At 37.8% G+C, this 27,434-nt stretch overlaps 1 protein-coding gene across 1 annotated transcript in view; it reads right to left on the reverse strand.

The window, feature by feature from the left end:
- The window catches only part of TOR (target of rapamycin), a 90,819-nt gene that overhangs the window by 2,542 nt on the left and 60,843 nt on the right, over nt 1-27,434 (reverse strand). The window contains exons 33-54 of the mRNA XM_022293108.2: nt 23,862-23,971; nt 23,612-23,785; nt 23,442-23,507; nt 22,285-22,353; nt 22,077-22,187; nt 12,784-12,924; nt 12,548-12,673; nt 12,281-12,446; nt 11,990-12,204; nt 11,370-11,576; nt 9,492-9,605; nt 9,201-9,404; nt 8,934-9,014; nt 7,349-7,423; nt 7,199-7,265; nt 6,960-7,120; nt 6,653-6,826; nt 6,436-6,564; nt 6,261-6,344; nt 797-858; nt 643-715; nt 421-555 (exon numbers count right to left, since the gene is read on the reverse strand). Of these exons, the coding sequence (XP_022148800.1) occupies nt 421-555; nt 643-715; nt 797-858; nt 6,261-6,344; nt 6,436-6,564; nt 6,653-6,826; nt 6,960-7,120; nt 7,199-7,265; nt 7,349-7,423; nt 8,934-9,014; nt 9,201-9,404; nt 9,492-9,605; nt 11,370-11,576; nt 11,990-12,204; nt 12,281-12,446; nt 12,548-12,673; nt 12,784-12,924; nt 22,077-22,187; nt 22,285-22,353; nt 23,442-23,507; nt 23,612-23,785; nt 23,862-23,971 (2,744 nt within the window). The remainder of the gene's footprint in view (nt 1-420; nt 556-642; nt 716-796; nt 859-6,260; nt 6,345-6,435; nt 6,565-6,652; nt 6,827-6,959; nt 7,121-7,198; nt 7,266-7,348; nt 7,424-8,933; nt 9,015-9,200; nt 9,405-9,491; nt 9,606-11,369; nt 11,577-11,989; nt 12,205-12,280; nt 12,447-12,547; nt 12,674-12,783; nt 12,925-22,076; nt 22,188-22,284; nt 22,354-23,441; nt 23,508-23,611; nt 23,786-23,861; nt 23,972-27,434) is intronic.

The following is a 27,434-nucleotide window of genomic DNA, read 5'->3' on the forward strand; positions in this document are numbered from 1 at the left end:
CAACCCATAAAAATGCTGGAACCTATCTGACAACCATTAATATATCTTCGTTCAATTATAAAAGCATCCGCATCAAACTACAAGTAAAAAAAAGCAACCAACCAAAAAAATTTTAACCATCGTTCAAGTTAAAATTTATTGAAAGTTCAAACATTAAAGTTAAATTTGACTCGACGGAGTACAATGGTAATTTTTTTTTAAGCTTCTAGCCCTTGGGAGATTAGTGACTCAAATCATCCGTGGGTTTGTCACCCCTCAGAATTCTTAATCAGAGGTTGTACTATTTAACCAAGCAAAGACATTGGTTGGCAAATGTTAGAACCCAAATAGAGCATGGTCGATTGAATTCAGCAAACTGCTTTCTGATTGTGAGACTTATGAAAATAATGCAAAAATGGCAACAGAGTTTTCATAACTTACCTCCATCATCGCCATAACACTATCCTTGTTCGATCGAAGAACTTGCATCACATTTTCACACGTGGAACGGAAGTTTCCCTCAATGCCACTAACCTCCATAGCCTTGACAAGCATTCTAGTCAATCGGAAGGGTACCTTCATCATGCATTTCAAAGAAGAGAATTTGAAAAATGAAATCATGGAAATGAGAACTACATACAATAAACTAAAAGTTACAAATACCTTCTCAGGGAATTTTTCTCTGTTCATTGAAGCTTCAAAGCAATCTCCAAAATCAATGTGCAAGATCTTACCACTGCAAAAGCCTCAAAGGCCAACGAAAATGAGAACATATCTAAACAAAACGTCAATATGCATACTTGTAACTAAAACTTACGTATAACGATGCAGCATAAGGTTACTTGGGTGACGATCACCCAAGCCAAGAAGGTAACCAACCTGATGACATTTTTCCAAGAGTTAAATTACAGAATAGAATAGAAAGGCATTAGATAGGGATATATTGGTATTGCAGACAAACTGTACATTATGTTAGCAAGTAAGATGATGAGCACATTAAAATCTGTGGACATCACCTTTTTTTTTTTGTCGAGAGAATTTATTTGATAAAATAACATGTACAACAAATGGGAATCCTCACCAGGGAAGTGATAAAAGTTCTTCCAGCTAGATCAAAAACTGGGAATAAAATATTTACAAAAGGTACTGCAATTCTTCATGTGGAAACTATGGAGTTGTTTTAGCACAACAACTGGGGATGGGGGATTGAACCTCCAACCTCTAGAGAAGGAGCAAGATGCCTTAACCATTGTGTTAGCAGAACAAGTTCCTTTCTAAAAGAAAACTTAATGATTTATTTGAAGTCATAAGGACCATAAGAAGAGTTACAAAAATGAGCCACAAAATTTTAACTTCTTTTAACACGTGTCCATCCAAAATGAGCACAAGGATGATCATTTGGGAGAGGAGTTACCCAAATGAAGAAAAGATAACATTGAGGTACCGAGCTTGCTTTGCTTTGCATAGGTAGCATCGATTTTGGAGAGGCAAACAGTTGACACCTTCTTTAGACATTGTGTTGAGTGTTGGTATTGCTAAGAAAGAGTTTCTGTAGAATGGAGGTGAGTTTGTGTTTGGACCTGAGGCATACACAAGAGTTTTTGATAATGTTGGAAAGATTTACAATTTTCCATGGAAGAGGAGGAAAAAATAAGGGTATCATTAGCATATTGGAGATGAGAAATCTGGTCAACATTGTGACAATGGAAACCTTCGATGTAGAGAGGTCATAAGCTTGTTCATATGGCTTATAGGTTATGATTCTTTTAAGTGTTCCTTTTACACCTCAGGAACTATAAAGTTACTGTTAGTTCAGAATCCTCTATATACAGGCCTTTCATTCATTAATGAAGGATAGATTGAATCATTCTTAAAACTTTTGTCCAAGATTCCATTATTTCTCAGCTGTAAATCCATCACAAATTTGTTTGAACCCCAAATCAGAAATAACAAAAATGATTTCCTCCATGAAAAAGGCTTCTATTTGGGTCAATCTGGGATTATGGTGTGGCGGTCAAAAAGTTGAACTGGGGTGGCTTTGGTGGGTGGAGGAATAAGAGCCAAATGATCAAAGGGGAAGCAGGGGAAAGGGTTAGTAGCAACTTTGAAGTCCTTAACAAACAAGCTAGAAGGAGAGAAGACAAAGAAGAGCAACAACTTCTTAATCTTTAATCGAGGAGGGGAGGGTAGACTTCAATAGAAAAATGTCAGGCACCAATTTACTCTTTACTTTTCGAGGGGGAAAGAACAACGGGTGGTGGTTTGCATGTTTTCTTAAAAGAGAGGGTCACATGGTTGGGGGTGGTGTTGTTGGAACCCACAAGGTTATGATGATGACAACCTTGAACGAAATCTTTTCCCAAAAGGGTCGGGTGCCCCCCCCCCCCCCCCCCCCCCCCCCCCCCCCCCCCCCAAAAGGGTGCTGATTAAAGACTTTCTTCAAGATGGATCCAGATTTAGTCATTTTGCAGGAGACCAAGTTAGAAAGTATTGATAGAAAAGTTGTGAAGGCTGTGTGGAGCTTGCAGCAAATAGGTTGGACCTCTCTTGATGCCGTACGATCTTCGGGAGGCATTCTTATGATGTGGAACGAGAACACAGTGGAGGTAACAGATTCTATTATTGGCTCTTATTCAGTTTCTATTCACATTAGCTTACTCAAAGGCTTTTCAGGTTGGGTTACGGGAGGCTATGGCCCAGCGTCCAACAGAAATAGAGATACTTTTTGGCAAGAGATAATAGATTTGGCGTGTCTCTGCTCCGACGAGTGGTGTCTCGGTGGCGATTTCAATGTGGTTAGTTCTCCCTTGGAAAAATCTAGGGGGGGCAGAGTCACTAGAAGTATGAAGGATTTCAATGAGGTGTTAGATTCTATAAAGTTGGAAGACATCCCTCTCAAGAATGGCTCTTTTACTTGGTCAAATCTTAGAGAGGACCCGGTGAGCACCTGTATAGATAGATTTTTATTATCACAGAAGTGGCTTCAGTTTTTCAAAGTTGTTTCCCTCTATAGACAGGCTAGAACGACATCAGATCATTTTCCCCTTCAATTGAACTCAGGCGATCAAAGATGGGGCCCATCCCCCTTTCGGTTCGAGAACATGTGGCTAAACCACCCGCATTTCCTTAAGAACGTCGAAATGTGGTGGAATTCTTCAAATCCTCAAGGGTGGCCGGGATATGTTTTTATGGAAAAACTGAAGGGATTGAAAAAGTCCTTAGTTGCTTGGAACAGAGATACTTTTGGGATTCTGGAAAACACAAAGCGAGACACCTTAGCCAAGATTGAAGCTATAGACAAAGAAGAAGATTCGGGAGTCCTAACGGCTGAAAGAAACTCGTGCAGAACAGTTTTGAAAGCATCTTTATTAGAGACTTCTTTAAAAGAGCATCAGCTTTGGGCCCAAAAGTGTAAAATGAGTTGGCTGAAAGAGGGGGATGAGAACTCTCACCTGTTTCACAGATGGGTTTCGGCCAGGAGAAACAAAGCGGTGATACAGTCTCTAGTTGACAACAATGGCAGAACCATTGATTCAGATATGGAGATAGAAAGGGAAGTGGTGAACTATTTCAGCAGGCTGTACACGAAATCAGAGGAGCAACGTTTTGTGGTGGATGGCCTGAATTGGGCTCCTTTGCAACCCTCCACAGCTGACACTTTAGAAGCCCCGTTTGAACAAGCTGAGATTTGGAAGGCTATCCAAAGTTTAGACAACCTGAAATCCCCGGGACTGGATGGTATGACCATCGAATTTTATAAAAAAGCTTGGAACATACTGAAATTTGACCTATTTAGAGTGTTCCAAGAGTTTTTTCAAAATGGAGTGATCAACCGCCGTACTAATGAGACGTATTTATGCTTGATCCCCAAGAAGGCCAAAGCTAACAAATTTAATGAGTTCAGACCCATCAGTTTAGTCACATCCTTGTATAAAATCATTGCAAAAGTTTTGGCTGAAAGGTTAAAGCAAGTTCTTCCAACGATTATTGATGATGCTCAAGTGGCCTTTGTTGAAGGAAGACAGATTGTGGATGCTATGCTTGTGGCTGCAGAGGCAGTTGGGGATTGGAATTCTTCTAACAGAAAAGGGTTTCTTATTAAACTTGATTATGAGAAGGCCTATGACATGGTGGATTGGGATTATTTAGATGAGATCCTTGTCCATAAGGGCTTTGGAAGAAGATGGCGCTTATGGATGAAAGGTTGCCTCTCCACAACTAATTTCTCCATTTTCATCAATGGTAGGCCAAGGGGAAAAATTTTTGCTCAGAGAGGTTTGAGACAAGGAGACCCCCTCTCCCCTTTCCTCTTTACTCTCATAGGAGACTCCTTTAGCCGGTTAGTTAACTATTGCTGCGAGAAAAGAATTATCAGAGGTTTCGATGTAGGTAGAGATAAGATTGTGGTTTCTCATCTTCAATATGCGGATGACACAATCATCTTTTGTCCGGCTTTCAAAGGCAATTTATACCGTTGGTGGGATATCATCACAATCTTCATTCAAGGCTTGGGGCTGCGTATCAACTTGGCTAAAACTTCCTTGATAGGTTTGAACATAAGAGGGTCCACTCTCGTTAAAAAAGCAGATGGTATTGGTTGTTCGACTGAAGCTCTTCCTTTTCGTTATTTGGGTCTTCCTCTAAGCGGCAATCATAGGGCAGTAGCCTTTTGGAGACCGTTGGTGGATAAGGTTAAAGCCAAGCTTTCAAATTGGAAGAGATTGACTATATCCAAAGGTGGAAGGCTAACTCTGGCCCAATCTGTGCTCAATAGTATTCCTAATTTCTACTTTTCGCTGCTGAAAGCCCTTATTACGATTATAAAAGACCTTGATAAACTTGTCAGAGATTTCTTTTGGAAAGGAGGAGATAATCACTACTGTAGAAATCTGAATCTGGTCTTGGCTTTGGTGGTTTCCTCCATAAGAACACGGCTTTGTTGATTGAATGGTTATGGAGGTTTTCCCAAGAAAGTGAAGCTTTATGGAGGAAGGTCATCTCTAGCATTTATGGAGTTGAACCTCATGGGTGGTTGCCTAAAGATCCCAAAGGTAAATCGAGAGGTAGACCTTGGTTTGACATTGCTAAAACTTCCCCTTTCTTTATTAATCAGTTGGCCTTCAAAATAGGGAAAGGTAGCAGGATCAGATTTTGGTTTGATAAATGGAATGGAGAGGCAACCTTGGCAGAAGATTTCCCAGACTTGTATGCCATTTCCCTTAAAAAAGAAGCAGTGGTGGCAGATTGCTGGAGTAACGTGTATAAAACATGGGATATAGGCTTTCGAAGAGGTTTATTTGATAGAGAATTGGAATGCTGGACGAGAATGGTTCAACGTTTGGAGGTTTTCGTGTTAGAAGAAGAACCTGATGCTGTTGTCTGGCCGCTGGAGCAGAATGGTCGTTTCACCACGAATTCAGCCTATATGAAATTAAGAGAAACTCCTCCCAAATTAAAGTCCTCCCTGATAACTTTCATTTGGAAGGACCCTATCCCGAAGAAAGTAAAGGTTTTCCTATGGTCTTTGGCTCACCGAGCGCTGAACACCCATGAGAAACTTCAAAGAAAATGCCGGAAGTGGTCTTTGTCTCCATCAGTTTGCTGTCTTTGCTGGAAAGGGGCAGAGACTTTGGATCATTTGTTTCTTCACTACCCTTTTGTTTTAAAAGGTTGGCAGCTTCTATTTCAATGTTTTGACGTCCAATTATGTATGCCTAAAGACGTGGAGAGTTGGTTATTAGAATGTTTTCACGGTTGGCATTTCAATGGAAAGGCTAGAGTTTTGTGGAGATGCGCCTTTAGAGCTTTTCTTTGGAATGTTTGGATGGAAAGGAACGAACGCTCCTTCGAAGATAAAGCTAAGTCTTGGGATTCTTTTTGTAATAGTGTGCAGGTTTTAGCTTCTTGGTGGTGCATTAGAAATTCGAAATTCTTCTGTAATTACAGCCTCTCTCTGATTTTACAAAATTGGAGAGTTTTTTTGTGATTAGTTTCTTTTTGGAAGGGGCTGTCTTGGCCCCCGTCCATTAGGCTGTTCCTCTTCTTTTGTTCTTCTTATGAAAGTGTTTCTTATCAAAAAAAAAAAATCTTTTCCCAAAGACAAGGTAAGAATGTGATAGGTTAGAGGGATAAGAGGGAGACTTCTGAAGGTTGGGATGACAGGTCAAACAAAACATGGGTGACACATTCTTTTTATGAAATGACATAGATGTTAGCTTTTGCAGCGGAAAGAGAGGGAGAATAGAAAAGCACCATTAAACAAAGAAAAAATATAAACATACCATACTCATGACAGCCAAACTTCGGGTATAATTGGTCCTTCTCTCTAACCATACCTCAGATGTTCGACTTTTCAACCAAAGAACCTACAAGCAAAAAAGCTACACGCTAGAATAATATCTTCAAAAGAAACTCAAGCAAAGTAATAATATATAAAACGACAATAAAGTAGTTTACCCTTGCAAGGTCATTTCCTTCTGTATTGTGTAGTGCATACTCAAAAACTTCTACTTTAGCTATGAGCGGCAAATGATCATAATCAGGTGCAAAACTAAGCATGTATTTGTGCTCTTGGTTCAAGGTTATCTGAAACCATGAAGCATTATCAACACCGCAATAAATGAATTCTTGCCACAACAAAATTTTAGAATTGTTCTATAAAATGTCAACAAACCTTTCTGGCATCTCTATACTCACGGATAAGATGATGTAGGGTGTCACAATGTGGGACCCAACCAATCAATCCACTATTTGGAGATAGTGGAATAACATCATATCGTTGGATGGAAAGGTCCTTTTCAGCGGTTTTTCTAGAATTCTCCAGCAAAGTATTAACCAGACCAAATAGCTGGATGAAGCCAGAAAGTTAGGGATAGTAAAGGATAACTAAAAAATTTAAGCATACTTTCCATGCAATAAGTAAAAGTGAAAATCTTGACAACTATACTTTAGTATAGTATTGACTTTTAAGAGCAGAATACCTGCATAACACGCTCATCTTGTCGTAAATCTTCATGTCCCTTCAGTAAGAAGGCATAATCCTCACCATCACTCCCATGAATTGTCAACTTTCGAGGCCGCTGTTTTGATGTTATCACAACAAGCTGGGTTGCAAATGACGCAATTGTCACGACCGGCGACTCTAGAACATAAACATGAAATGTGTAAGCAATAATTGTGTTATCAAAACGTGTCTTCGAAAAAGTGCATGTTAACATACCTGCTCGATAAGTCCCAGGAACAGCAAGCTCCAAATTACGACATTCAAGTAACTCCGGTGAAACAGACTACAATATATTGAAGTGATAAGATCAACGTGACTTTCAAGATATAAATGTAAAAGAAGCTTTCATTTAAAAAATAAACTAACCTGAAGGTCCAGGGTTGTAAGGCTCTGAAGTTGCTTATCTATTCGTCTAAATACATGGTAATAGAGATCCCAAGCCTAACCACATAATAATTCATCATGTTAGATCCACTAGGAACAAAGATGCAAAAGAAAATCCATACATGCAGTAAATGAAAATTAAGATCCATTAAACTATCATAAACCCACAAGCTTATGTTTTGTAATGAAAATTAAGACCCATAAAACTACCATAAACGCACAAGCTTATGTTTTGTATTACAAGGTACCATGTACACTAATACGCAAAGCATGTTAAAGCCTACGGTACGAGGTTAAGTGAGGTTTATATCTATGTTGGGTGAATGTTGGAACTTTTTTTTAGACACATTTACATTCTTTAATTTGATAATGTAAGAATGGCAACAAAATTTTTCATTCAGTAACTATAGAGAGATGGAAAAAAAAGATTTAGAAGTTTGAGTGCGAAAGATATATTGGAGAGAAAATAATAGTTAAAGAAAGAGAGAAATGATAGGGAGAGAAAATTGAAAGAGCAAGAAATATGTTGGAGAGAGAATATTAATTAGTGAAAGAGAAAATAAATGTTAGAGAAATCAAATTTAAAGAGCGAGAGATATGTTAGAGAGAGAGGGTATGGAGAAATAAATGTTGGAAAGAGAAAATTTAGAAAGAAAAAAGAAATTTTAGAGCGAGAAACATTAGGAAATAAATTTTAGTGAGATAAACATTCGAGAGAAAAAGAGAAATTTTAAAGATAGAAAAGTTTAGGAAAAATGTTATTACTTTAGGGAGATAAAAGGAGAGATATGTAAGAGAGAAAAATACAAGTAATAGAGATTTGTTTTGATATAGAAGAATTTAGAAAGAAAGTTAGAGAAAGAGATTTTCTAGAGAGATAAAAGTCTTTAAAAGAGAAACAAATAGAGTGTATAAAGGAAGACAAAAAAGAGATTTCAATACAGAAATCTGTTTTTGAAACTACATCAATATTTTTTTAAAATTTACTTGCAATTTAAATAACATATTTCAAAGAACAGAAAACAGAATTGAATATCAACCAACCTGTTTTTTAAAAAAATGAAATGCAAACTAAAAATAGAAAATGAAATGGTTATCAAATGTCACGTTTACATCTAGATGTATAGGATTTAGCCATTTTAGCTGACTAGTTATTCTTGTAAACAGGTCTATATCTAAGCTGCTTATCTTGCATTGATTATATTATGATTATGTCTATACTTCCACTAATTGGAAGTGTCTTATGTAAACCCTTCTTGGACTTCTGTGATTTCATACATCAATGAAATTGTTTCTTACACTAAAAAATATATTATGATCTTTTCTAAAAAGAAAAAAAAAGAGACTATATCACGATCCACAACTGCATTAAGAGTAGAGGGTTTTGAACACAACCATTTGATAATGGGAGTATTTATTCTTCCCAAAGTTATAAATAACAAAAATAAAATCAGTAGTGTTGTGTGTACATTTACACTGACAAACATTAAAGAAAATTGAGGGATCTTAAAAAAAGCTCAAATAATTATCTTTAATGAAGAGAGGAGCAGATAAGATAACAACAGACCTGAGTAAGTTCAGCATCTTTCCCGGTTTTCTTATATTTCATGCAACATTCATAGGCTTCAAGCAACTCACGGCGGTATGCCTGGAAAAGAAAAAAAAGAGAACATTATGAAAAACATCAGTTTCCTATGACCTAAAATTATTTAGAACAAGGGTAAAGTCTAAATGGTAATATAAGTGTCAATATTTTTTGAATAAAAACTTTAAGCAGTACCACAACCAAACATTTCATTGGTAAAACGGAGAGTAGAAAAAATAATGATACAACCTCAATAAATGCCCTTTCCTTAATTGTTGTATTATTCTTCACAGCTCCATCTTCAAGCATTTCATGCAAGGGCTCCAAAACCTTAAGCATCCCCTCAATGTTATGTTCACCAAAGTACAAACGACTAGCTTCCTCAAGGGCCTCATGCCACATTTCATGCCAAAGTATGGCAACTCGAATCAATTCTTTTGATACAAGTTGAGCCTATGGGTAAAAACATTTATGAGTAATGATTAAATGAGGACCAAAAAGTGAAAAATTTTAAAAAATCTATTTTACATCTAAGAGAACCTGATCAACAAGAACACCACTATGTTGTCGAACTTTGTCAACAACTTCTTGAGCTGCTGCTCGGCGTAAAGTGCTAATCGATTTACATGCTACAAGGAGAGGATACATGAGTGCCTGTTAAAATAATCAAATCATTATATTACCTGCTTGATCAACTTGATATACCATTTATGTACAAGGATGAACTACATATGAAAATTACAAACATTGAACCGATTGAAGGAAGGTAAATTACTACACTTATCCTCTGGTAGTCACAAATTTCACAGTTACAATACAAGAAACCAACATAAAATCACTGACACTGAGTACGGACTATTCTTAGATAAAAAGTAGACCAGTGTAATATATATGAGTGTGAATCAGGAACTAGTTTGAACCATCCATAGCAAATAAGGTCAAATTGGACTAGGATTAGATTAGGAAGCCCCCATTTAATGCTAAAATATATGTCCAACCCAATGGTTTACCATTTAAATCTTAACATAACAGCTATTGGATGGTTTAAATTTCTAGTCACCTTTATATTGACTAAAGGTCTTCAATACAAGTATTCCCCCAGAGTAATAAAATAAAAAGAGACGAAAACTTTTCCGATAGAAATCAAGAGCAAAGCACTACACTGAAATAAGCTCCAAATATATTCAAAACATGAAGCTGTCATAAAAATTCTCTAGTAACTAACAAGTCAAATACCATACACTATGGGACAAGGATGCTAAGTTGCCAAATGAATATATCTTCATTGAGGAAATACATATGACACAGTCGTCTCAACCAATGTTGCTTTTAAATATATTTCAGCTTCAAAATGTTGCTTCTAATTAGCAAAGTTGATACTAAATGGAAAAACTTGCAATCATGAGCAAAAGGGTAGCAGAAGACAATAGATTCCAGATGAGTAGGCTTCGTTGGATATAACACATTAGAGAGGGAGAACAGGAAGAGTAATCGCCTCTGAATAAAACCACAATCATTAATCCACAAGACCACTAACAAGGTATAGCAGCTTTCTTAAAGAGCACCCTTCCATATTCTCTTGAGAGGAAAAGATGAAAGATTGGAACAAAATAAAATTTGACAATGTTGAGAAAAAACTGCACAAAAATGATTTGGAAGACTCCAAGCTGCAAACCTTGAGTCACAAGCCTGAGGGTCGAAGTGACTATGAATAAGGTTGAGGTGAGACAAAAACTCATCATGGTTCCTTCTTCCTACCATTTGAGGTTACTTGGGAGGTCAAGGAATTAAGGCAAGTTAATTAACAATGAGGAGCACACCAAAATAATAGTCAAGATTGAGGGACATGAATTTCTAGCAACTAAAGGCTTACCCATCAAGCTACCAATTCCAAACCTTCCCAAGGAAATCCTTCATTAACATATAAAATCATAAGAGAGAATAGTAGAACAAGGGAACACTAGAGATGATCAACTAGAAAAAAAGATCTTTCCATCGAACGAAGTCCATTTTCTTAAAACTTTGTCCTTCAGATTTTACCCACCAGTGGTTTGCAAAGGCTTACCCATCAAGGCAACTCCATGACACGTTACAATTTAACAAAATAGAGAACCACTTAGCTCCAGTAATCTTAAGATTAGATGCCTCTTCAAACATAGGCAACAAGAAAAGTTCAATGTAGACACTCATTTGATGTTACTGCTCATAAGTGAAAGAGTTATGCGGCATGCCTCCTAGATTAACAATCATTATCAAATGAAATAAATAACAGATATAAATTCCAATGTCAGACACAGCTCAAACCCATTAATTCAAAATTCTATCAAAATAAGAAGAAAATTTTGATATGCAAAAGAAAACTACACAATACATACACGATCCTACAACTCATGCAAAAGGATAACACAGGAAAGAAACCTGAGGATGACTTTGCCCAATTCGAACCAATAATGACTGAATGAGTTCTCTTACTGCATGGTTATTCGAATGTATCCTTGCAATTATTTGAGGTAAAACTACCAGCCATGTGTTGATATTAACATGAGCAAATCCTTTTTGTAATGCCATTTGAACGTCTGCAGTAGCTCCATGGTTGAACCATAAAGTGAGAAGACGGAGAATATCCTAAAGAAGATAGAGAAACAAAATATGGCCAATCAGAGCAAAGAATCACAAAACCGAGTAATTGGAACTTGATCAAAGAAATGTGAAAAGCATGAAGGAAAAATGATTCCTTTCAACAAAGTATAGGATAAAATAAAAGCTCTAATAAAGGTTTTTCTGCTTTAAGATATTTATATATTTCAACATATATCATTATTACACTTCAATGTCAAGCATGACAAGCATGTCTGCATACTTTTTTCCCACCAGAATGAGCCATTACTTTGATGACAGACAAAAAATGAATTAAAGATCAGATGGAACTTGTCCGGTTCCTCAATGGGAGAGAGACAGAGTCTGAATGACAAAATGAGACCATATGCCCCTAGAGATTCGAAATGTATTTAAAATATGCAGATGGAACTGCAGTTTACCTGTAAACTGTCATCAACACCTTTAGAATTTGCAGCACATGCTATAGAGTGAAAATATCCTGTAACTGCAGCAACAACAAACTGTGCTGCGACATCAGGAAAACCTCTCATTGTATAATGAGACATCACAGCCGTATTAAACAGCGCCCACATGTGCCATGCCTTTGCCCAAGTATTTGCACACTGGGTGGCATTCCGGAATGCAGTAAGAATTTCTACAACAAAATTATCAGCAAGCAAAATCAGCAACAGCCATAAAATCAAAGATTAAAGTAATTAGTGTAATACTACCTTGTATAGAATCATCATCTAGTCCAGGAGAAAGGGCCCATTGCCAGGTTCCAAGTCTAAGGCATACACGAGCAAGAAGTGGCACACTTGAACTTCTACCATTTGACAAGCTAATTGGCTTGACAGGTTGAATAATAGGTGAAGATGAAAGCTCTCTAGACAAAACCTAAACGAGAGGATTGCGGTTCAACTATATAGGCAAACAAATATCAAGTGAATCATACCAAAGGCAGTGAGAAGTAATTTTACTGGAGGAAAATATCTTACTTGCAGCCTAGCAAAAGCTTCCTTGCGCTTAATATCCTCCCCAAGCGACCATTGATACGTCAAATATGCCAACATTACTTGAGGTGGCCCAGAATACCACCCATTTTCAGATGTCTCAGGATCGTACTAAGAAAAATTTAAAGTACAGTTGTGAGATGATGATTGTAGAAACTTGAAGCAATAGCAACCAAAAACTATTATTTAATATACATCTAAAATGGATATAAAACACTGACCTGTAAGAGCTTAACTAGAGTAGATCTTGCCTGGCTGACTCTCCCACTTTTCCGACAAAGAGAAGCAAACTTTAGCCATGTCTCAATATCTTCTGTTGGAGGTAGCACAAGGGCTCTAACGGCTAATACTGCTTGCCAAACCTACCAGATTGAAATATATATATATATATATATTTTTTTTTTTGTTTTGAATAAAATACGAACTTTTCAGTGATGAAATGAAAAGGAACAAAAATTTTTCAAGGATACAAACTTTCGAAAGTGTGAAAAAAAAGCATAAAAAACAAAAATACAGAATCTAAACAGAATAACAAGGCCAAATAAAAATATCCCAATTGTTAAAGATAAGGGAAAGGGAGTAATGAAAGAATGGCTCAGAAAGAGAACACCAGTGAGATGCTTTGAGTTTGCGGAAGAGAGACAATCAAACAAAGATCTTCTTTTACTCTTAAAAATCCCCGAGTTCCTTTCAAACCAGATTTTTAAGAGAAAACTCTTCACCATATTAATCCATAGAAGTCTTGCCAGAAGTCTTGCCATAGGTGACAAGTGTGCAACTCCACTTAACAATTGAGACAAATTTGCTTCAGCCCTCAAATAAAAAACCCAACTGATTTTGAACTGATCAAAAAGAGAAATCCAGCCTTGAATTTCAAGAGAGCAATGGAAGAATAAATGATCAATATCTTCCCCACTCGATTCACAAAGAACACAAAAAGAAGGAAGCAATGAAGCTGTAGGAAGTTTCTTTTGGATCATATCAGCAGTATTTAACTTTTTGAGCAGAATCCAAGAAAAAATATTAACTTTCCTTAGGCTTTTAGACTTCCACAAGGCTGTAAATAATTCCTTAGGCATCAAAGAGGAATTATACAATCTGCAAACTGAATTTACAGTAAATACCCCTGCAGGATCAATATTCCATACTCTTTGGTCCTCCTCATGAGTAATCAAAAAAGAGCTAATCACATGTAAAAGGCCAGCAAACTCTTGTAACTCGTCTTCCTTCAAACGACTTATCAAAATAATGTTCCATGAACCTGTGGCTATGTCCCAGAAATCAGCAACAAAACCATGAGGTAACAAGGAATGCTTAAACAATCTAGGAAAACTTTCCTTTAATGGGCTCAACACCATAAATGCTTTCCACCACTTGCCTCCAAATTGACTAGGTATCTTTGAGGGTGATAACCTCCTCCACACAAGAAAAAGGAACGAATGATCTGCTCCATGTCTTTCACTGCTTTGGCCGGTGCCTTGAATAAGGAAAAGGCATATATGGGCCTCGTTCGTTTCTTTTATTTTTTTTTAAATGCTTTACATTAAGATTTTTCTAAGGCACTCCAATTCGAGACCATATACTGTACATGATCACAAAAGGTTTCAAAGGAAGATGACTTATCTAAGAACAATCTAAAATTTCTCTCATTCCAAAGAAGCCAGGGCTCCTGCTCTACATGTGTTTCTCCAAAGAACTCTGGATTTGTGTTTCAACCAACAACCGGACATCAATTCTATTATACCATCTCCCACGATTTTGGGAGGTCACCTGACAAAGTCAAAACATCCACCAGAGCCCGGTGGATAGGACATTTTTGCTGCAAAGTACGCACATATCTAGGGACAATACTTGGTATGGATATCTCATTTGGATTCTATCCATAGTATTTAGACTGCCATGTGCCAAAGACCGGACAAAAAATTTTACTTTCTAGGGACCACTTCCTTTCCAAATCCAATTACTGAGATATCGATCCAAGAAGGAAGTATTTCCATGAAGAATACTGGAGGCTTTCACCAAGAAACTCCCCCAACGACTTAGGAATCCAAGAAGCATGATCTGAGACTTATCTAGGGTGGAAATTTTGGAGCCGAACTGTGAGATAATCCGCCCCACCCTTAAAGGAACAACTCTTGCCCTAAAAAATCTGGGAATTCCACTCAAACCATAACTTGGATAATAATTGATGTAGGCATTATAAGCCTTTATAGCCGTTAGCCTTTCTTTTAAAGCTGTTATGTTAGTTAGTCATTTAATTAGTTAGGCTTCGGATAAAAGATCCGTTAGGGAGGCTGCTTATAAAAGCCTTAGCCCCTGTTTTTCAAAGGATTCAATACTCAGAATTGTCTTATACTTGATATACATCAAATTTGGTATCAGAGCCCTAAAATCCAACCGTTTAGGACCTGATGGCCGGTAAGGGCACAGTCACTTCTGAAAAAGGAACCACAGGGAATCCCTTATCACCAAAGTCAACCACTAATCGCTTGTTGTTGGTGGAGGATTCATTGGGCGAAGTTCGAGCTAACGTCCAGAGTATCCATGAACTGCTCGAAAATCTGGGTTGACAATTGGAGTTGATTGCCGACGAGCAAGAACGATTGCGAGGGGACTTACATAATCAAGATACTACAGGGCAGGGAGCACAACATCAAGAACGACCAAGAAACCGATCTCCCACACCACCAAGGCCTTGAAATAGGGAAATCCGCAGAAGAAGATAGCAAGATTTACAACTTCGGATTCAAGATTCTGATTCTTTTGAGGAAGAGGATGATTTCTTTCGGGCCAATCCTAGGTTTGATCGGGAGGAACAACATCATAGAGGAGTTCAGACAGATTTTAGAATGAAGATTGACCTTCCTACTTTAAATGGTAAGGTTGATCTGGAGACTTTCTTGGATTGGGTCAAGAATGTCGAGAATTTTTTCAATTATACCAACACGCCAGACGACAAGAAGGTAAAATTAGTAGCGTTTAAGCTGCAGTCTAGGGTCTCTGCGTGGTGGGATAAGCTAGAAGTCAACCAGAGTTGCCTGGGTAAGAGACCAATCTACAGCTGGCCTAGGATGCTCCGTTTATTACGTGAGCACTTCCTTCCTCCAAATTTTGAACAACTCTTTTACCAACAATATCAAAAATGTCGCCAAGGTTCCAAGACCGTTGCTGATTACACTGAGGAATTCCACCGATTAGGTGCTCGAACAAATCTTGCGGTAATAGAGGATTATAAGATCGCTCGTTTTCTTGACGGCCTCCATGACGATATCCAAGATCAGATGGACAAACCTTTGGGCCTCCTCACTGATGCCATCCTGATGGCAACAAAGATTGACAAGAAAAAATCCAAGACTCCAGCCCGACGTTTCAAATGGGATAAACAGGCCAGTTCGAAATTTCCTTCTATTGATACTAACAAACCAAGTTTGTTACTTCTTCAGGCAAACCTGATGAGGGGGCAAAAGCTTTGCCACCATCTAAGCCTACCGACACTGTGGCCAAATGCGGTCCCAATACCTATGCCAGACCAACCCTTGGAAAATGCTTCCATTGTGGGCAAGTAGGCCATTTATCAAATTACTGCCCCCAACGGCGAGCTTTAGCAATTGTTGATGAGGATGATCAGTATGATCCCGAAGTTGACCAATCGGGGGATGATGATATTGACTATGTGGAACCCGATGAAGGGGATCCCCTCAGTCGTGTTCTGCAACGGGTCCTTTTGGCTCCCAAAATTGAACACAACAATCAAAGACACTCCCTGTTTTGTACACACTGCACCATCAACGGCAAGATTTGCAACATCCTAATTGATAGCAACAGTAGCAAAAATATGGTCTCTAAAAAATTAGTGGCTGCTTTAAACCTTAAGATTGATCCCCACCCAAATCCTTATAAGGTTTCCTGGATCAAAAAGGGTGGGGAAGTTACAATTCAGTCCGCATGTACCATCCCACTTTCTATTGGTAATCAGTACAAGGATCAAGTTGTTTGTGATGTTCTGGAGATGGATGCGTGCCATGTTCTGTTGGGCCGACCGTGGCAGTTTGATCTTCAGGCCATCCACAAGGGGTGTGAAAATACTTATGAATTCAATAGGATGGGTAAGAACATTGTTTTGCTGCCATCCAATGTGGAAACCAAAGGTAAGCGAGATACCCAAGGATCATCTAAACAATTGTTTCCTCTCATCAGTGGGAAAACAATCCTTAAAAAGGATGATTCTATCGTCTGGGCCTTAGTGGTTAAGGGTGCTTCACCTTTACAACCAACCCCCGCCAACCACCCTGCGGTTATGAACCTTCTGCGTGAATTTCACAACATCACTACTGACCCTACAGGACTCCCACCCTTACGAGAGGAGATATACAACACTGCATTGACCTCACACCCGGAGCCTCGTTACCACATCTTCCTCGTTACTGGATGAGCCCCAAAAGTATCAAATACTACACGAACAAGTAAACGACCGACTACTTAAAGGCCACATTAGACCAAGCCTTAGCTCGTGTGCTGTACCTGTCTTATTGGCACCGAAAAAGGATGGCTCATGGAGGATGTGTGTGGATAGTCGTGCCATAAATAAAATCACTATTAAGTATAGATTTCCCATACCACGGCTATCTGACCTCTTGGACCAACTCAGTGGCACTCAACTATTTTCAAAGGTGGGCCTCAAAAGCGGCTATCATCAGATCCGTATACGATTAGGAGACGAGTGAAAAACCACCTTTAAAACTAATGAAGGCTTGTTTGAGTCGCTGGTAATGCCATTCGGATTGTCAAATGCTCCTAGCACATATATGCAGCTCATGAATCAGGTTTGACGTCATTTTCTTAATCATTTTATTGTGGTTTACTTTGATGATATACTTGTTTATAACAAAACTGATCATGAACACTTAGAACACCTTCACACACTTTTTCAAACTCTCGGTGAACACAAATTACACATTAACCTAGCTAAATGCTTTTATGACAGCCGAAATAGCTTTCTTAGGATTTTACATTTCTTAATTTGGAATATCCATTGACCCATCTAAAGTATCCGCCATCCAAAACTGGCCTACCCCACATCAATCTGATATATCCAATGCTTTCTAGGATTAGCCTCGTTTTATAGGAAATTCATGAAACACTTTAGCTCTATTGCGGCCCCCTTAACTGACTGTCTTAAGAAAGGTAAGTTTTTTGGGATAACAACCAATCGATAAGTTTCCAGACTCTTAAAGACAAACTCAGCTCCACACCCGTATTATCCTCGCCCAACTTCTCCCAACCCTTTGAGGTAGCTGTCGATGCGTCAGGGATTGGCATAGGGGCAGTCATTTCTCAACAGGGTCACCCAATAGAATACTTTAGCAGAAAAAACACCCTTCTCACACTTCTGTCGGGCCATGTTATTGCCTTTGATCATATTCCATCAACTTATGAAAATGACAGTGACTTCAATGACATACGGAGGCAGTGTACTGAACATGTTAACCACAATGAATTCCATATCCTCGATGGATTTCTTTTTAAGGGTGATAGACATTGTATTCCACATACATCCTTAAGGGAAACCTTAATAAGGGATTTACACAGAGGAGGCTTGGCAGGCCACTTCGGCCGTGATAAAACCTAGGGCCTGGTTTCTTCTAGATTTTTCTGGCCTCAACTCCGTCGTGATGTCAATAATTTCGTCACACGATGCCGCATTTGCCAAACAGCAAAGGGACAATCCCAAAACACGAGTCTTTATACACCTTTGCCCATTCCTCAATCCATTTGGGGAGATCTCTCAATGGACTTTATACTTGGTCTCCCAAAACTCAACGAGGACATGACTCAGTTCTAATAGTGGTGGATAGATTTAGAAAAATGTCCCACTTTCTACCGTGTAAAAATCGTTCGACGCCATTTACATTGCTAACCTTTTTTTTTTTCAAGAAATTGTAAGATTACATGGCATTCCAAACACTATAGTTTCGGACAGAGACGTGAAGTTCCTCGGTCATTTTTGGAAGACCCTTTGGAAGAAGTTCGATACGAGCCTCAAATTCAGCACTACTAGCCACCCTCAAACAGATGGCCAAACAGAAGTGACAAACAGGACGTTGGGCAATCTAATACGTTGTCTTGGAGGCAATAAACCTAAGCAATGAGATCTAACCTTAGCACAAGCCGAATTCGCCTACAACCACATGCGAAATCGATCTACTGGGAAGTCCCCATTTGAAGTCGTTTACACTAAATTGCCTAGACTTACAGTTGACCTTGCTAATTTACCTACTTTTGTTGGTCTTAATCAGGAAGCAGAAGAAATGGCTGAAAGGAATATTGAGCTGCATAACGAGGTCACAAACAACCTTCAAAAAGCTACTGCCTCCTACAAAGCTGCTGCAGATACTCATCGACGGAGGAAAACATTTGAAGTCGGCGATTTGGTCATGGTCTATCTAAAAAAATCCCGTTCTCCCAAGGGTACTTATAACAAGCTGAGCAACAAAAAGATTGGGCCATTCGAGATACTCCAAAAGTATGGTGACAATGCCTATCGAATTAATCTACCAGATGAACTTCGCATTACACCTGTTTTCAATGTGGCGGACGTATATGAGTATCAAGCTGAGGATGCCTTCAGACAAATGTTTTAAAAATCGGTCAAGACTTACGCCTTGAGGCGCGCCTTGAGGCGAGGCGGCTACATCATGCCTCAAGGCTTACGCCTGTAACAAATAAAAAGAGGCGTACGCCTGAGATGGCAAAGGCGTAAGCCTCTGTGCATAAGCCTTTGAGGCTTAAAAGGCGTCAGCCTCAAATGAAAATGATCTTTGGCGGTGGTGGGGTGAAATTAATAAGGTGGTGTAATTAATAAGGTGGTTTAGTGCTCTGCTAGAAACATAATTGCCTTAGACATTTGTTCGATATAATATTTTAAACTTAAAATCTTATTATTCTATAATTAAATAGCAACCTAGACCAAACTAAAAGACAAACCTAGTTTGTATTTATTTGTACCATGAATAAAAATGTAAGCCAGTAGATTGACAGCAAGAAATAGTGGGTTAAATTTTCCTTTTCCTTCTCTTTCCCTCCTCTCCTATCTACTCTGTTTTGCTTTGTTTTTTCTTTTTTCTTTTGGTTATTACATACTGTATTAAGGATAGCAAGTTTTTCTTTCTTTCTTTTTTTTTTTTTTTAAGTTTTGTTTCTCCCTTTTTTTCCTCTCTTTTTCCACCTCAACTTGTTTTGCAAATTTTTTCTTGGTTTAATTTTTATTTTTTTAGCGATAATGATTCTGAAAGGTTAGATGTACTCAGTACATCAATGAACTATTGAGATATTTCTTTTGTTGTTAGAATTTTTAAGTATGTTTTGTACTTTTATAATACAAAGTTTAAAATTTTTATGATTCCTTATTTAAAATGAAGCCTACGCCTCATACTGCCTCGAGGCTTACGCCTCGCCCCTCGCTAAGAAAAAGTCTCAAGGCCACCTTAAGACTTTTAAAACATTGCTTCAGACTTGCAGAATAAACTTGAGGGCAAGTTTTTTATTAGGGGGAGGGAATTTGATGTAGGCATTATAAGCCTTTAGCCTTTCTTTTAAAGCTGTTATGTTAGTTAGTCATTTAATTAGTTAGGCTTCGGATAAAAGATCCGTTAGAGGGGCTGCTTATAAAAGCCTTAGCCCCTGTTTTTCAAAGGATTCAATACTTCGAATTATCTTCTACTTGATATACATCAATAATGCTTTGACAGCATTAATCCATAAGAATCTAAATGCTGAAGAAGGATGAATGTAATAGGCCCGCTAAAACGCTGAAACACATTATTAACTGCCCTTTGATCAAAACTCAATCCATATTGAACTAACAAAGAAGAATTCTACAACAATAGTGTTGCAGAGTACCTACAAAGACATATAGCAAACGGAGCTTTGTTCTAAAATCGCCCATGCCGAGATCCATACTGATAATTTTCAGGCTGTAACCTAAATGCACCTAACAAGGTGGCTTCCACCCTCCTTAGCTCTCTGGAATTTTATCAAGGGAATTGCTAACCTTATTCGAAAGCAAAAAAGTGAAGAGACAATAAAGGGGGATACTAGTGAGGAGCAAGTTAACCCAAGTCAACCACCTTCGCAATAGTATTTCTTTCTACGAAAAGATCATTCCATCCCAAGAATTGTTGCTACCAAACCTGGTTCACTCTTAAGATGGTATCAGAGCGAGAGATCCTGTATTCGAACCCCTGCATTGTTGTTTTCTCCCCATTTATTATGATTTCCACTTGTTGGGCCTCTGTGCAATAATCCAAGCCCACAAGTGAGGGGAAATGTTAGATATCCAATATATGAATTAAATTTACCCAACCCATCAACTTAAGCTTTTTCGGTTGAGTGGTGGTTTATTCATGCTTAAGAAAACTATATATTTCTATCTGAGCAATCAAAACTATGGTTGGAGCTTGGTTATGAATGAAATTTGCTTTATTCACAGGTCACGTCACAAGAGTTGAACAGCCCTACTACGTCAGCTAGAATTTGAGGATCACTATCTCGGCTCTCAATTGCCAGAATAGACTGATGATGTTGTAATCAACTTCAATTTCAGGGTAGGGTAGTTTGCAAATTAACCACCTCATTACATTTGCATTCAGTGCCTGAGTGGGATAATTTTTTCTAAAGACTCTATTAGACTTTGACTCACCTAACTACAAAAGTTTTCATGAGTAAGATTTTATCTTCCCAAACAATATTCAAAAAGTACAAAAAATTTAAAACAGATCAAGAAGAGAAGGAAAGTGTGAAAATACTGAGGAGTGATCAACTAATTGATTTCAAAAGGATCGATAAGTTATGCTGGGTGAGTATGCCCTGTCAGAAACTAGTAAGTTTAGAAAAGGTTCTCAGAACAAACTAACAGACTAAGGAAATGCAACTAAGCAACCCTCGGCGACTTTTCTGCTGACGGTGAGAAAATCCAGCAGTCCAGAAGCTTTAAATTTAAAAAACATTCTTCGAATTGTTTGAAAACTAGGAGAAAGAAAATTTTCTAATAGACGGTTTTTCTGATGAGAACTTCTCTAGCATAGCTGGTTGGGTAGGGGGGGGGGGGGGGGGGGGGGATATTTCGGAACATATCAGACCATTAAGATTCTCGATTGTATGGAAGTTTGTCTAGAGGAGGCTGGATATTACTATGGCTTTAGTACTACAAATTACTGTACAGGAGAAAAAATGGGAGTGAATGGGATCCCGATTGACTTCATTGATCCTTCCTTAACCCCAAGCTCCTCACTAGTAGAGTGGCTACCGTTCATGGAAGTTTCTTAATAGAGGCTGCTTGAAACTTCCATCGAAAGAAACTTCGTCAAGTGAATGCTGTCTGCTATGGGTTGGGTATTAATCCTAAGAAGAAGAAAAAAGAACTCATTGTACCTAAGGTGGGATGTCAAAAAACTACCTCTAGACATACGTCATAAGAAAAATAAAAAGAATGAGGAACAGGAGAACACATCAGTACCTCAACATTCCGCTTTGCTCCTTGAATCCGCTCTGTCCACATATTTCGAATAAGAGCACGTCGTCCTTCAGCAACAGAATTTCCAACAGGAAGTGTGCAGTAATCAATGACCTAATTGAACACCAATCGTGCAATTGACCATTGCATTAAATAAAGAATAAAAAAATGATTGAAGGAACAAAGTGGTATTTGTTATTCATAAATCCACCTCCTCTAGTTCTGAAAGTTGTTGAACTCTGACCATATTGCTGTAAGCACGCTCATAACTCTCCAGTACCTAAAGATAGAGATGTCTAGTTACAGTACAATCAGCAAGAAAGTAATATCAAATTATTCAAATATTTGTTGTAATTAGTAGTAACTCAATCATATAAATTATTACCCACCACAAAAGTAGAATTAGATATCATCCAAAGAGAGAGGTTGAATTCATTGATGTGTGGTTCTTAATATACATGTAAAGAGACCTTAATCATTAATAAATTGTGGTTCTTAATAGCAGGTTACTAGTCCTTAACCTCGTTCCATGTCTTCTTTGTTTGAAAATTATTCCCTTTCACTTATTTGTTTTAATTGGGGAGCTTTTAGTTTATCTCTTAACCTCTGAGTTTACTTTGTTATCTGTTATCTTTTATATTTTCTTCTACCTTTGCTTATTTCACTCTTTCGAGGGGTTGTATCTTTGGAGGGAGGGAGAGAGAGAGAGAGGCCCCCGATGGATATGGGAAAAATATACAAAAAATTTAGAAAAACAAAAGATATATGAAAGAATGAAAATTATAACACGCAACAATTACTAACACCGAAAGAACACACATAGAGTACGGCACAATTTGCAAAATAATTCATTGAAAACTTTCTGACATTACGTCTACAACTTACCACAGAACTTACTTTTTCATACTGAAGATATCTAAAGAGGACTCTTCTTTATGATTTTGATAGGCCCCCAATTACGAAGGTCTACTCAAGGAAGAGGGGTAGGAAAGGGGAATAATGTAAAGGGAAGGGGAACATGCTTTTGTTAGAGTGTGGGGCCCAAGTTAGTTACAGGGCGTTTTGGGAATGGTATTGTTAGTTATATACTGCTGCTTGTACGAGGGTAGGGTATCTTTTTGTTAGCTGGTAATGTCCTAAGGTAGGATTGTAGGAGAGACTAGGGAATCTCCCTCTACCCTGTCAAATCCCTCTGTTCCATAAATAATAGAAGACGTTTCTATCAGATTTCAATTGAGGCAAAAATTCTTGCATGCCTGCAATTTGTAATTTTTTTTAATTAACATTTGACTCATTGAAATTAATAATAAGATATAAAATATAATATACTTTTTTGGTTAGTGCATGCCGGGGTGAGGGGGTACTAACCAAAGCAGCAAGTTCTGTTGCTAAGCATTTCCTAGCTCTGTCAACATATTCACGAGCTTCATCATACTGGAACAGATATACTGGCGTTGATACTCCTTTAAAAATGAAATGATGCAGAAGAAGCACAAGTACAAAACAACGTAAAATATAGATCTCCAGGTTAATGGTACCTTTCCTTTACGAACTAATAACAAAGCCCTATAGAATGTTCCACTACTGCTTCCATCACCACTAGCAGCAGTGTTACCCAAGCTACGAAGTTTGGTTTCATCACCATCATCTAACCGAGAAACATATTCTGCCATTTGGTCCCACTCTCCCATGTTCCATGCAGCACTTGCAGCCTGGTGCACAGTCAGAAACAGTTAAGCAAGAACTGTAACAATTTTAACATTCTCTGGGTCAATGTCAAAGACTAACCATTGGAGCCATTTCTAGCCGAGCAGCTGGCTCTGCAGGGGTCCAATACTCCTTGCACAGGTTGTTAAGCTCTTCCCATCGAGCCAAAGCAGCAAGGCATCTCATCCGCCCTGTTAAGTATCCATAATATACTTTAAAATAATCTCAAGCAATGGCTGCCCTAAGTTTGTTATAACATGCGCTGAAAACTATTTAACAAATAGTCTCATTGATTTTTTAATTGAAAGAGAAGAGGATAATAAGGATGGAAAAAGGGAGTCTTCTAAGGGAATTTTTGTGAGAAGGGGTGGAATAGGGTGAAGGTTCTGATCTAGTTAATTAGGATACAGTGGCAAAGAAATCTATTTCCCTTTCAGGAGGTTTATTTCACCTTCTACAAGGATTAAGAGGTGCTCCTGTAAAAATAAAATGGAAAGGTGGCTCCCATTTTTGATCTTGCTTAAACATTTGGACAACTTCTCATCCTGGTCCACAGTCTGAGGCTACTTTGGCTTTTGATGTCCCTATTATAAATTTAGTTTAAAAGGAACCTCAGCAGAGAGGTGAGAGTTTTCAATGCTGCTTAAAAGCTCCTCAATAGAGATTAGAGAGGACGAAATAACGCAGAGTTTTAAGCTTCTAGTAATGGAAACAACAATACCCACAATAATATTCGAAAGAGGTCCCCCATTCTGGCCCTTTCTAGTTTCTCCAAATTGTTGTGTTATGTGGGACAACCCTAAATCACAGTCACCTCTTCCTAACATGCTCCTTTGCAAGCATATTTTAGTCCCTCATTTTGTCTATCTTCAAATGGGAAGCAGTTCTACAACACAAGTATCCATCTTTGTCCGATAATGATGGGACATGTTTTAAAGAAAGAAAAAGAGCTTCTATGGCTTCATGTACCTAGGGCATTCTTTTGGTTATTACGGCTTGAAAGGAATAACTACACTTTCAATAACAAAGTGGTCTTCTTTGATTATTTTCTGAACTCACTTCTAACCCTTGCTCTATCATGATGAACGTTTCTTACCCTTTTCTAACTAGGTAGACTAAATGATGTTTGGGAAAACTAGAAAGTATTTTTAGTAATTCTGTTAGATATGGCGATCTTCTGCCTTTTCTATAATATTTCATCACATCAATAAAATATTATTCCTATCAACACACACGGAAAAAAAAAAAAAATTATTGGTTACAATTATTTTCTTTGATTTATTTAAAGGCTCTCAAGCATTTTATTACTCAATATTCTATTTCCATGAGAACCTGGTAATGAATGTGGGAGGGAAGAATGTGTTTCAAAAACTCATTCCTATGTTTCACATTATACATAATCACTATTGAACATTGACATCCTAAACCCTCGCTGCAATTATTAGTATTGATTTTCAAGAAAACCTATGAGAATGGTTTCACCTTTCTAGTGGTAAATGTCTTCCAAATCACGTCAACATCTTTAGATAGGGGTACGATAAGTACATTAATCCTTAAACCTTCCATTATCAAGAATCCAACAGTCTCCAAGGAAAGGGTTATGCCTCCTAGGAGAGTAAGCAAGTTGGCCAGATCAGAGCGTGCTTAGTCATCAAAAATAAAATAAACTAAGTAGCACAAGAACAACGTTTAGTAAATTTTGTCACGTCTCGGGCTTGGTAACCCAGCTCGGTAGCCGTTGCATCCTTCCAAGTTTTTAGGGCAAAAAATATTCATACCCAATAATTAACCAAGATGTTCACAATTATTACATTTTGTTAATAATAAGAAAAGAAAATAATTCTTCCTTAATTACTCTGAATGATTGATACAAGGCTATATAAATAGCAGTCGCAAAGAAGAAACTAAAAAGAAATTCTTGCCTATTAGGATAAAGAAATACTTACCTATTAGAACAATAAAACCCTAACCTAAATAAAATAGGGAACCTTTAAAATAAAATAAACTATAATTTAACACTCCCCCTCAAGCTGGTGAATGAATATTTTCCATTCCCAGCTTGTTAACCAAATGCTCAAAATTATTGTTCAATCCTTTTGTAAGAATATCTGCTATTTGATTGTTTGTTGGTACAAATGGAGTACATATGAGGCCGCTATCTAACTTCTCTTTTATGAAGTGTCTATCAACTTCAACATGCTTGGTTCTGTCATGTTGAACTGGATTATGTGCAATACTGATGGCAGACTTGTTATCACAATAAAGTTTCATAAGCCCTTCCCATGGAATCTTCAAATCTTCTAAAATAATTTTTATCCACAGTAATTCGCAGATGCCCAATGCCATTGCTCTAAATTCCGCTTCTGAAGTTGATCTTGCAACTACATTTTGTTTTTTACTTCTCCATGTCACTAAGTTCCCACCAAAGAAAGTACAATAGCCAGAAGTGGATTTTCTATCGTCTATCGATCCTGCATAATCTGCATCTGTATAAACTTCTAGATTGAGTTTCTCGCCTTTCTTAAACAGCAATCCTCTCCCAATGGAGTTCTTTAAATAGTGGAGTGCTCGGTACACAGCTTGAAGATGAATTTCTTTTGGACTATGCATAAATTGGCTTACCACTCCTACAGCATACGCAATTTCTGGTCTCGTATGAGAAAGATATATTAATTTTTCAACTAACCTCTGGTAAGTTTCCTTATTTACTGGAGGACTCTCTTCAGATGCACATAATCTATGGTTTTGATCAATCGGCGTTCCTATTGGTCTGCTGCCAAGCTTTCCTGTTTCAGAAAGTAAGTCAATCACATATTTCTGTTGTGATAAGAATTTGCCTTGTTTAGAATAGGCTACTTCTATCCCAAGAAAACATTTCAGTCTTCCCAATTCTTTAACTTCAAATTCTTGGATTAAACAATTTCTCAGTTTCTCTTGCTCATTATTATCATTGCCAGTGACGATAATATCGTCCACATAAACAATCAATGCTGTTACTCCCCCTGTAGTAGAATGTTTTATAAACAATGTATGATCTCCTATACTTTGTTTATAGTTCATCTTCCTCATGACTTGAGAAAATCTACCAAACCATGCCCTAGGAGATTGCTTTAACCCATACAACGTCTTTTTTAATTTACAAACTTTATTTCCTGCTTGCTAATATCCAGGTAGAATCTCCATATAAATTTCTTCTTCAAGATCACCATGTAGAAAAGCATTTTTTACATCATATTGTAACATGTCCCATCCATGATTTACAGCAAGAGATAGAAGTATTCGTACTGTGTTCATCTTGGCAACAGGCGCAAAGGTTTCAAGGTAATCAACTCCATATGTTTGAGTATATCCCTTAGCAACCAACCGTGCTTTGTACCTCTCGAGTGTTCCATCTGCTTTATACTTTACAGTATATATCCATCGACATCCTACAGCTTTCTTATCTTTAGACATAGTAACCAACTCCCATGTTTTATTTTTTTCTAAAGCTTGCATTTCAAGATTCATTGCTTGCCTCCATTCTTCGTGTTGTATTGCCTCCATATATGTTTTTGGAATATTTATCTGAGTAAGGTTAACTATAAAACTTCTGTACTGACTTGAGAGTTTGTGATATGATACAAAGTGAGACAATGGATATTGAGTACAAGTCCA

Source organism: Momordica charantia (genome assembly GCF_013281855.1).
Source record: "Momordica charantia cultivar OHB3-1 chromosome 4 unlocalized genomic scaffold, Mcharantia_2.0 BLBB01000004.1, whole genome shotgun sequence".
Taxonomy (NCBI): Eukaryota; Viridiplantae; Streptophyta; class Magnoliopsida; order Cucurbitales; family Cucurbitaceae; genus Momordica; species Momordica charantia.